Raw genomic sequence first — 12,238 nt, forward strand, 5'->3', positions numbered from 1 at the left:
GTCAGAAACTGATAGGTTGTCGTACACCTGTCAAAAATAAATTCCTAACAAAACCAACTAACAATGTAGTAGGGTAAGTAGGGTCGAATCCACAGAGAGATGGCTATTCAATCTAGCTTTCAAAGTATGGAGAAACTAAACTATGTCACGAAATTGAGATGTGCCCCCTAATTGGCTCCTAGGTCATTTAACCTAGGTATAAAGGGGTTATGTCACTAAAGTATGTGCCCTCTAGGTCATTTCACCTAGGTAAAGGGGTTATGCCGTTTTATTTTCATGGCTCCTCAAGAATTGGGCTTGAAAGCTACTTTTTTCGTGATGCAAACTGGTTCCACGTGTCATATCCTAATTGGCTCTTTTGAGCGTTGGCCTAGGGGACATGACGTGTCACCAGCTCATTAATCCATGTGTCTAGAGTATTTTTACCCTAAACAATTGTTATGCACATTTTCTATACACTTTAAATTAATAAACTTTAATTTCTTTTTTGTATTAATTTTAAATATCGAGCATGGATTGGGTATTATCTAGTGTTTCTATATAAAAAAAAAAACACAGAGTAGAGTTTTGAGGGAAAATTCCCATTAAAAAAAAGACTCCAATTTAGTATAGAGTAATAGACAATATCACCAAATTCACCACTAATGTTCTTTATTTGTTTATCAACATAAAGAGCCAATAAAATTAGAGGTGTCAAAAGCAGGTCTGAATCCTCTATCCCACTATTGTGTTTCATTCCATATATCATTCAAATTAATTGGTCCACATCATTTAGCTAATATGCATTTTCTTGATTTGATTTTTTAATAGCAAATAAAATTAAATAGAATTAACAAAATTTATATTCAAGTATTAATCTTTCTTTCTTTCAAAAAAAAAAAAAAAAAAGTATTAATCTTTATTTTTTTTTCTTAATTGGTATACAATTATGTTTAATTCAACTCTATTATTTTCTTATAAAAAATTCTTCAAAAATTTAACATAATCTTTCTACCTAAAATTCTTATAGAAACTTCTTATAAGTCAATCCCTCATTACTATACTTAACCAAGTACAATTTAGCCACAACGCTTATACACTCAAATTATATCATTGATTTGGTAAATTAAAGTTGGATATGAAAACACAACATGACGACTAAAATATAAATTATGGTTGATATTAATAGTTAAATCAAGAAAGGAGATTGTTAAAAAAAGGTGGACCAATAATTTTTGACAAAAACGCTAGAAGGAGGGGTCGAACCTCCGACCTTGTGGTTAACAGCCACACGCTCTAACCAACTGAGCTATTCCAGCTACATTATTCAAGATGGAAAATAATAAAATATATACTAAGAACAAAAATGGTTGAAAATTTGAAATACAAGAAAAAATAGTTCACTTTTACTCTTTTTTTTTTTTTTTTTTTTTTTTAATTGTTGTTTTTGGTTGCTGAATCACATTCCAGGCTTGCCAATTTCATTAAGTGTATATTAACCTCTAGATTTTTGGGGGTGTTTTCCTATTCGATTGCGGTGAATTCTAATACAAGTAATATTTAAATGACATGTTCATCTCAATCATCGGTAGAAAATTTTACTTCCAATTTTATAACACACTTATCATAAGTCCGTAAATATGGACACGTGAGTGAGGCTACGTAGGGTAAACACAAAACCTCAAGTATTTTAGAGAAATTTTTGCATAATTCAATAACAACAAATTCAAGTTTATAAGCGATGGCTTTTTGTAAATATATTGAAAATGCGTGGTCATTTATTCAATATTTTTGGTGGGTTGTCCAATTGTTGTTTGCAACTGGCATTTACTGTTTAGTGAGGATATTACATATGTACTCCTCAACTAGTATGTAAAAAGACGCATGTACCCCTCTACCGGTACTTGAAAAGACGATTATACCCCCAGATAAACAAATATTTTTTTATATTTGTTTATCTGGAGAAATAACTGGGCACACCTCATTCAATAACATCATTGAACGAATAGTTTTGTTATACTCTCTTTGTTTTTTTTTTAAATGCATTTACTCTACCTTTAATCACTTTGACTTTTGCATTATTTGACTTAATTTTCTTTACTATCATAAAATAAATAAATGGGTGTATTATATTATATATAATCATATTAATCACAATATCTATGTTCATAATTTAATTTTGTTACAATTTTTGCTAATAAACAATTATATACATTAATAATCAAAATTGTTATGTCTTGACAAATGTGCCAGAGTAAAAAAGGTAGAGATTCCTAATGTAAACTACTTGTAGTCTCGTTATTATTACGAAATACTCCATCCGTTTTAATTTGATAGTCCGATTTTGACTTTTATATAGTAAAAACTAGGTTAAGTCCCGTGCCATGCACGGTAATTTTTAATACTTAATACTTATCATTAGTTTAACACTATTATTTAATTATAAAAAATTATACCTAATTGTAAAATAGGATGAAAGTTCTGTAATTACCAAAAAAAAAATATATAAAAAAAATTATCACACTAAAGAAAACAGAGAGAATAATATATGCACGACTAATAAAAATAACTAAGAATTACATTACAAAGTTATAGATAGCAAACTATTATTGCATATTATAGTATAAAAAAAAATATCTTTGTTTGAATGTGTACAAATAGAATATACTTATCAAATAGGAAATGAAATATTATTGCATAGTTTGTATTAAAAACTTCTCCAAGAAGCTTTGGCAAAAAAAAAAAAAAAAAAAAAAAAACTTTTGGAGGAAAAATTTTTAACCAGCACTACAAGAAAATAACCTTTTCGTAGCGATTATTTTAACCTTTAGTATCGATTGTAATTGCAACAAAAAGCTTTCCCAACGAATGGTCATTCGATACAATATCCCTTGTTGCCTTAGCCTTTAGTAGTGGTTTTCAATATCGCTGGGGTTGGCCTCAATAATCGATACGAAAAACTACATCCAATCGTGGTGATTATTGTAGCGATTACAATCGCTATAAATGTTCAACTCATTTTCTTCAAAAAAAAAAACATGCATATGATCTTTACAAGATTCGAACATGCAACCTCAAACTCTTATATTAAATGTTTCACCAATAAGGTATGACATATTTTATGTATTCTTTGTCAAACAATATTTATATATCTAGTGTTGAAAAGGCTTTTCGTATCGATTTTTAGGATTTAGTGGCGATTGTAAATTATACGATTTCTCAAAATTATATAAATGTGTAAAAATAGTGTGGATATGTATTATTATGCTTTCCGTATCGATTTTTCATGGGAAAACCATGGCGATTGTAAAAATGATACGACATCCTTAATTATTTCACAAACATACTTGCATATTGTAGCGAATGAACAATCGCTACGAAAAGTGATTTTTCTTGTAGTGCAGGAGATGACATGTGTCATTCCTGGTTTCACCTTTAGTATAAAGTTATAGATTTTGAAACTTTGACTAAAAATTCACATAATATATACAATAAATATAGACATGTGATATACTACCTCCGGTTTTTATTACTCGCAACAAAGGGGTATTATTTGTGAAATATAAAATATATTTTTTTGTTGCGAGTAATAAGAACCGAAGGTGCATTACAACAAGATATATCATACAGTAGAATATACTTTGTACTCGTATTGTTTTCATCATCATCATTACTCCCTCCGTCCCCTTTTGTTTGTCACTTTTGCCATTTTGGGGTGCCCCTAAATGTTTGTCACATTTCATATTTTCATAATTATTACTCCTTCCGTCCCTTTATTTGTGCCCCATTGCCATTTTTGGGGTTAAACTTTGAAAACTTTGACCATTTTAATTAATAAAAGATAATTTAGTCATGAGTACGTGGTCTTGTGAGCTTCATCTCATTGTATAGTTTATTAAAATCACATTTTTATAATTTTTTCGTATATGGAAATAAAGATGTAGACGTTTTAATATGTGTCTTTGCGACCGTACAGAGTCAAATGGAGCAAAAAAAAGGAAAAATGGAAACTTAAAATCCAACATTTGCGCGGTCTGACAATAAAAATCCAACCTTCCATTAATCTAAAAAAAAATTCAACCTTTATACCCCACCTTCTTTGACAGGTCCATCACCTGTTGATGACCGGTTTTTGTAAGTTATATGTGACGTGTCAGCTACTAATAGGTCAATTATTTTTTTAATTATTAAAAAAATTTAAAACAAAAATAAAAAACAAAAAAATTCAGAAACCCTTTTTCCACCACCACCACCACCTTCCCCTGCAACCACTACCACCTTCCCCTGCCACCACTCCCTCCCCTGCGCGCAACCTCTCCTCCCTCCCCGGCGTGCAACTCCCCTTCCCTTGCGCGCAACGCTAGCCACCCATCTCACCCCACCGTCAATTACACTAATTTTACCTTCTCAAAGCAGAGCAACTGAGCAACCATTGCTTCCTGAGCAAACCATAAACAACAACCTCCTCGTTTTCTCTCTCTTCATAAACATCACCAACCCTCAACGCCAATTTCAAATCCCTAACCCCTTTTGCCGCTTCAACAAAATCCCCATTTCTCATCAACTCCTTAACACTCCCCAAATTCCCACTTAACTTCACAATCGACGCTGTCTTCTTGGCGGCTTCCAATTCAGAAACCCCAGATTGTATCTCCTTCAAAATCGACATAATCTGGCGATGATCATCGTCTTGGGAGAGGAGAGAGATGAGGGAGTGGAGATTAGAGGAGAGATAAGGGGAATCGGAGAAAGTGGAGGAGGAGAGAGAAAGGAGGTCGGCGAAGTGGGTGTGATGAGAAAGAAGGTAGGATTGAACTTTGGATTTGATGTGTTGTGAATGGGCGTCGAGATGGTGGCTTAGGAGGCGGAGGTCTGGCGTTGAGAGGGTAGGGTAAGTGGTGACAGAGGTGGTGGTGGTGTAGAGAAGAAATAGAAAGAAGAGGAGTGAGAAGGAAATAAAAAATCATATAACTAATATATAAAGCTAAACTTTTAGCCAGGCGACGAGACAGCGACACTTGGCGTTTTAACTTTTTGCCAAGTGTCGCATCGCCAAGTGTCGCGCCACGTAGGATAGAGTTATATATATATATATTTTTTTTTTGAGGGGTAGGATAGAGTTCTATAGAGTTGGCGTTCTAACTTTTCGCCAAGTGTCGCGCCAAGTAGGATAGAGTTATTTTTTTTTTTTGAAGGGTAGGATAGAGTTATATAAAATTCAATTTGTAGGATAAAAAAATTAGTTTATAATTCTATTTTCAATTAAATTTGGATAGAATTTTAGGATGTATTTTTCACCAATATTATTATAATTTGTCATTACATGTCTACTACATAGTTTAAATCGTCACAAAAACACATAAATTCCTAACTAATTTTGTATCAATGATATATTTTAAAATTTGACATATAAATTAAAAATTTATCTTAAAATTCAATGAACAACCCGGACATCAGACGGGCACAAAACTAGTAAATAAATAAAACAAAACTTTTTAACCGGTTTAATAGGTTAATGGTTAAATGTACCTGTCAAAGAAGGTGAGGTATAAAGGTTGGATTTTTTTTGAGATTAATGGAAGGTTGGATTTTTATTGTCAGACCGCGTAAAGGTTGGATTTTTAATTTCCATTTTTCCAAAAAAAAAATAGAGATAGAAGGAGTAAGATAAATACAAAGACTTTTATACCCTCATTTTTTTTGTCCTTATTACTCCCTCCGTCTCCGAAAGAACGACCCATTTGGGTTGATTTCGTGGTATTAAGAAAGTTAAATAAAAAGAAGTTAAAGTATATTGGAAAGATAAATTTACATGGGGTTTGTAAAAAAGTAGAGAGAGAAAGTAATAAAAGTACATAGAGAAACAAAATTTTATATGGGAAAGCTAATTTTGCACAAATATTATTGCAAATTGGTAGGGATTTTAATGCAAATGTGTCATTCTTTTTGGGACTAAAATTAGGTCAAATCGGTCGTTCTTTCGGGGATGGAGGTAGTAAGTCCTTTTCTTAAGTTACCCTAACATTTGCCATAAAAATTGTGCCAACTTTGGACTAATTTAATGTTTTACACTTGAATCTCTCAATTTTTGTTTCCCATGTGCTTTATTTACTTTTTTTAATTGGAAATGTCTCTTTCCCGTGCACTTTTATTACTTTATTATTGGTTAGGAATTTCACTTTTCCGTATACTTTCCTTACTTCACATTTTCCACCTTAATTCCCGTGATTTTCCTTCAAAAGTGAAAAACAAAAGGGCAAAGAAGGAGTATTGTTATTATTATTATTATTATTATTATTTTATTATTATTATTATTATTATTATTATTATTATTATTATTATTATTATTATTATTATTATATCTCAAAAACAGGCAAAGCTAGTCATAAAACCTATAGAAAATTAGTGGGAAGCCGAGAAACAATCTGGGCCCCTACTCCTCTAGATACAGCAAAGTCTATCCTAGTGAATATATGAGCAGCAGCACGTGCCCTAATGTCTTGAGTCGCCGAAAACTTCTGAAGCCTCTTTAGCAACGCAACAACCTCTTTATCCAATTCTCCAATTGAAGAAAACGAAAAAGGGAGGAAACCATATCCAATTGTCCGACAACTGAATTCGTATTTGATCCGCTTTTAATTTGATGAGATGCATCAGCCACAACCCGTCCAGGAACAAAGTCAGATAGTTCAGTCTGTGCCAAAGGAGAAAATCTTGTCAAATCAACACAAACATCCCATCTTCAACCCCACCAGGAATAAAGTAACACATCTACAGGTCTGAGGGCCCTATCGTTCCCTCCAGACACTCCAATGTCCACCTCCTTTCTAGCTGAAATTCCAGATCTATAGAAAATATCAACGAGGGTATCCCGAACAATATTATGCCGATATTTAATGCCTACAATATCAGCACACGACACCGAATGATCACCGAAAATATCCCCAAAAAAGCCCTTGAACAAGCAGAACACGACATCGAGACGGAGAACAATGGAACACCCAGCCGGTAGCTCAACACACATCGGTATGTCTTAGCATTAATCATCTAATCCAACCCCGAAATAGAGACCGCCCTAAGCCAAGCAGAGGTGTGATCTCCGTGCTGCGATTTCCACAAAGCATATTTCTAAGGCAATAACAAATAAGCGAATTCTGCAGAAATAATAACCTTTGTAAAATATGTATCTGTCAATTTCTTCATGAGTTTAGGGGCAATGACCTCACTAGGGTTACTCATAATATTTAACTCCACCGTTTCATTAAAAAGACTCTAACGCATCTCAATATTATTATTTAGTAGTAAACCCAAGCTGCTGAATCCCAAGAAAGTTATAGACATATAGTTATCAATTTATCATGCATGGGATGATGGGAAGACCGAAAAGAAATTGCCTGTCCTCACGAATGCAAAAATAATGAATGCTCCTAGACTCACAAGCTTGTTGCCTAGTACATTGTTTTCAGCATCCCATCACTTTTTTAATGAAGTATGGCGTATAATTTTACTATACTTCCTCCGGTTTTTTTTTTTTTAAATTAAGTGTTGAAAAGTAAGGCTATATTTGGTATTTATAGTGTGAACACAAATATTTCTTTTCCTAAAATAGAAATGGTGCAATATTTGTGATATTTTTTTAAAAGGCAAGTGGTGCAATATTAAAAAAACGGAGGAAGTATTACATTTTTAGCAATAAAATAAATATTTTGTAATTAAAAAATACGGGGTACATAAATAACTACGGAGTATATAAAAAAAATATACACATTTTTCATTTTTGTAGAAGAAATAATCAAAATATCAAATAATTTTTTGAGATGTATTAGGTCCTGTTTGGCAAAAGTAGCGGTAGCGGGTAACTTTTAGCGGTCGAGTAGCGGGTAGCTGTTAAGGTAGCGAGTAGCGGTCAATTAGTAGTGGATAGAGGTTAGCTGTCAAAGTTACAATTGATAGTATGAATATTTGAATTAAAATATATCAAAATTCATATAAATATTGTTTTAAAAGTAATTAAAAATTTTCAAACGCTACCCGCTACTTCTAAACGCTACTATTTTTAACGTTTGAGAAAAGCTGCCTAAACGCTATATCTATCGCTAACCGCTACTTGAATCGCTACCTTGCCAAACACCCTTAAATTTTTTCTAGTAGTGTTTAGAATGGTTAAAACGCTACCCGCTACCTCAAAGGCTCAAACGCTACACTACTTAGGAGGAGAGTGATATGAAATCTAAAGTTTTGCCAAAAAAAAAAAAAAAAAAAAAAAAAAAAAAAAGTTGTGTGGAAAATTGTAGAATCATATATATATATATTTTGCTGCCTTATAAGTGTAAATGTGTAAATTTCGATCTCTAAGCTCTACTCAACATTTTGATGATCATTGAATTGAAAGCTGTGATAAGAGAGTACATTATCTTTGATAAAGTCGGTTGTGCATAGAAAATTGCCCAAGTTTGATTGTAAAACATATCTACGTTGTATATTCTTAAAGATCCCAAGTCAAGCATCCACCTACTACTCTTCCAATTTCCTGCTTCAAAGTTCAGACCAACTCAACAGTCAGACAACAAAAGCCATGTAAATTCTCCAGCACATACTCCTGACTTCAAACTTATGATTCCTAGTTCAATCAATGATTCACCGTATAAGACTCAAGATTCACTTCAAATAAGAATATGCTTTCCTTGATGCCTTTTTACACTTTGCAAGCCGAATACTCTCCTGTAACTCGACGGTCTGATCAATAAGGAATTTGTTGTTATCTCTCAATCCAATAACTATACAAGCATAAAGTATCACGGAGTATCATACATCATTACAATAACATCAGTCGGGTACCAAACATTATGATGGCGTCAACTGATGGTGTGAAAGAATTTGTAACAAACAAGTTTTCCCTTCCAGTTGATGCAGAGCACAAGGCTACAACCTTTTCAGTAATGTCAGTTGCAAAGCCTCATATGCGGGCGTTTCATCTATCTTGGCTCCAGTTCTTTGCCTGCTTTCTATCGACATTTGCTGCTCCGCCCCTCCTTCCTATCATTCGTGACAATCTCAATCTTACGGCTACTGATATTGGTAATGCAGGGATTTTATCAGTGTCAGGGGCTGTGTTTGCCCGTTTGGTCATGGGGACTGCCTGTGATTTAGTTGGGCCTAGAATAGCCTCTGCAGCTCTCACCCTCCTTACTGCACCTGCAGTTTACCTATCTGCCGCAGCAGACTCACCCACAGCCTTCTTGCTCATCCGTTTTTTTACAGGATTTTCTTTAGCCACTTTTGTGTCAACCCAATTCTGGATGAGTTCCATGTTTTCTCCACCAGTAGTTGGCCGAGCCAACGGTATTGCAGCCGGGTGGGGCAACCTTGGAGGTGGAGCAACCCAGATGATCATGCCTCTTGTGTATACACTCATCCTTGGGATGGGAGCCACAAACTTTACTGCCTGGAGGATAGCATTCTTCATTCCTGCTGTTTTACAGACTCTTTTGGCATTTGCAGTGTTGCTTTTCGGGCAAGATATGCCTGATGGAAATTTCCAGCAACTCCACAAGTCAGGTAAAAAGCACAAAGACAGCCTTTCAAAGGTTATGTATCATGGACTTTCCAATTATAGGGGCTGGATTACTGCCCTGTGCTATGGGTACTGTTTTGGGGTGGAGCTAACCGTGGATAATATCATTGCTCAGTACTTCTTTGATAGATTCAATCTCAACCTGCATACAGCTGGGATTATAGCAGCCAGTTTCGGGTTGGCAAACATTTTTGCCAGGCCAGGAGGTGGATTGGTATCAGATTTGCTAGCAAAGAAGTTCGGAATGAGGGGAAGACTCTGGGGCTGGTGGATTATCCAGACTGTAGGTGGTATATTATGCATTCTTCTGGGACTGATGAACTCTTTAAGTGGATCGATTGCAGTGATGCTTGTCTTCTCGGTGTTTGTTCAAGCAGCCTGTGGACTTGCATTCGGGGTTGTACCTTTTGTCTCTAGAAGGTAATTTTAACACATCTCTTGCAACATATCAGATGTTTCCTGCAAAAGAATTTATCTTAGTGATCGTATGGTTGGCATGTAAATACACAGCCAACAGAGGAAGTTGAATTTCCACCACAGTAGAATATGCATTTGTTTGGTTGAAAATAACTTCCCACCAAATGGAGGAAGTCACTAATTCACCTAGTCCGCTATAAATATACTTCTCATGAAAAATGGAACATCCTATATTCAAATAGACAAATTTTGGCACTTTCTCAGATATAAAATTCATTCATGTAAAAGGTACTCAAGGAGTAGAAGAAGAAATTAGTCCTAATCATATTGGGTGAAGCATGAAACTTGAGAAAAGAGGTTTTTGAAAGGCTTATCAACTATAAGCCGGAGTTTCTAAGTTTATGTATGAGAGAGCATTGAATACTGTGTAGAGAGCAACAAAAAGAAGCAAATAAGTATACATCCTGTAGCATGTTGCAACTACTCAAAGTTATTAAGCCTAGATCTTTTAGCCTCTATAAGTACATGAAAGCGGGACAGATATATGAAATCACGCTCAAGAAAATAAAAAAAAGTGAGTATCATAAAGCAAAGAACTGGACAATTAACTTTGCATGTTGAGGGAAGTATCCTACAGCAGAGGATATATAGCCATAGAACTTTACAATTTATGATGTAGATATGATTTCTCCTCCTGCTTACAGGAAAATCTTGTGTTCCTAAAATCTATCTATATCAATTTCAGATCTCTGGGCGTGATTTCTGGTATGACAGGAGCCGGTGGAAATGTGGGTGCAGTTTTAACTCAATTGATTTTCTTCAAAGGATCTCAATACACAACAGAAAGGGGAATAACCTATATGGGTATTATGATTGTAGCATGCACTCTCCCCATAAGTGCCATATACTTCCCACAGTGGGGAGGCATGTTTTGTGGTCCTAACCCGAATACTTCAGAAAACGACTACTATATGGAGGAATGGGATTTAAAGGAGCAGCAGGAAGGACACCATCTGGCAAGCTTGAGATTTGCAGACAGCAGTAAGAGTGAAAGGTGCAGAAGACAGCAGTCTGCACACCCAAACGAGAGCCTGCCTTCATGTGTACGACTAATCTACTGTCGGTAGCCTCATTATACACTACGAGTATATGTTATGTACTTATGCTCATATGTTGAATTCCCATGTCGGACAGTTAACACTCACATGACAAGGGTCTGAAATATCCTAATGCAAGTATCCAACACATCAGATTTCACCTTCAACCATAATTTCTAACCAAGGAGAAAGTTATGTGCAATGCGTGCTTAGAAACAAGAATCAGCCAACAAAACAACTTGTAATTTTCGTATGTGTAGCATTTGTAACGTCTGCACATGTAAGAGCATTATACTTATAATGCAATTATTTTTCGAGATTAGCTTCAACAATAGTGGCCTTTGTTAGAGGTAATCAACATTCAGCCTAATGTCATCTATGCACCAATAATCACTAATGTATAATGAAGGGTTATTTCTTTTTTTTTTTTTTTTTTTTTTTCTTTGTGTTTAAAGAGCCACAAAGGGCGGGGCCGCGGGGGTGAGAATCAATCCCATAATCTACTGAAATCGAGAGGGAAGCTCTAACCACTTGACTTATCCCTCACTATAAGGGTTATTTCTTATTTGCAATGCTAGTAATGATATATTCATCCAAACAATAATCACAGCTCAAAAGACAACTAAAATTCAGATTATGAATCATGTATTAATCAATTCCATCAAAAGCAAACTCAAATACTTGGATTTGTAGTAGTGTAGTAATTTTCATCAAACTCAATTTCCGTGAACATAAAAGCTGACCAGTAAAATAATATACATAGAAAAAGCATAGAAAATATAATGTATAAATCAGACCCAATTATACATAAAATGATAGAAATGAAAGGCAAATTCGAAAAAAAGCACCTGATAACAAGATGAGATGAGTGAGTGGTAGTTCAGAGTGATATGGGCACGTTGTGGCTGGAGCTGCGACGCCTGTGAGCTGTGAGCCTGTGACTGTATGCTGGTCTTTAGCCTTTTGCTGAAGCAGTTGGGCGGACGGCAATTGTATCGTAAAAACATGATTTTTAAGGGATTAGGGTCGGTTTACTAAAGAGTAATATACTAGTTTTATCCCCGTGTAAATGCACGGATTTATAATAATAAGACTTGAAAATAAAAATAAATAAATTAATTAATAAAATTCAATTAAAATGGAGTTAGTTTAAATGAAATGGCTTATATGT

The 12,238-nt window shown here is 34.6% G+C and overlaps 1 protein-coding gene and 1 non-coding gene across 2 annotated transcripts; one reads left to right on the forward strand and one right to left on the reverse strand.

Annotated features, from left to right (window-relative positions):
* Positions 1–1,224: 1,224 nt before the first annotated feature.
* TRNAN-GUU (transfer RNA asparagine (anticodon GUU)) lies at positions 1,225–1,298 on the reverse strand. Its single transcript has one exon. It is a non-coding gene; the product is annotated as a tRNA-Asn (tRNA).
* Positions 1,299–8,828: 7,530 nt separating this feature from the next.
* On the forward strand, positions 8,829–11,856 carry LOC145640296 (high affinity nitrate transporter 2.5-like). Its single transcript, XM_081691612.1, has 2 exons — positions 8,829–9,973; positions 10,716–11,856. Exons 1-2 carry the CDS (start codon positions 8,829–8,831, stop codon positions 11,095–11,097), a joined length of 1,527 nt encoding a protein of 508 aa, XP_081547738.1. The 3' UTR covers positions 11,098–11,856.
* The last annotated feature ends 382 nt before the right edge of the window (positions 11,857–12,238 follow it).

The sequence above is a fragment of the Chenopodium album genome, chromosome 1, assembly GCF_948465745.1.
Source record: "Chenopodium album chromosome 1, dcCheAlbu1.1, whole genome shotgun sequence".
In the NCBI taxonomy this organism is placed as follows: Eukaryota; Viridiplantae; Streptophyta; class Magnoliopsida; order Caryophyllales; family Amaranthaceae; genus Chenopodium; species Chenopodium album.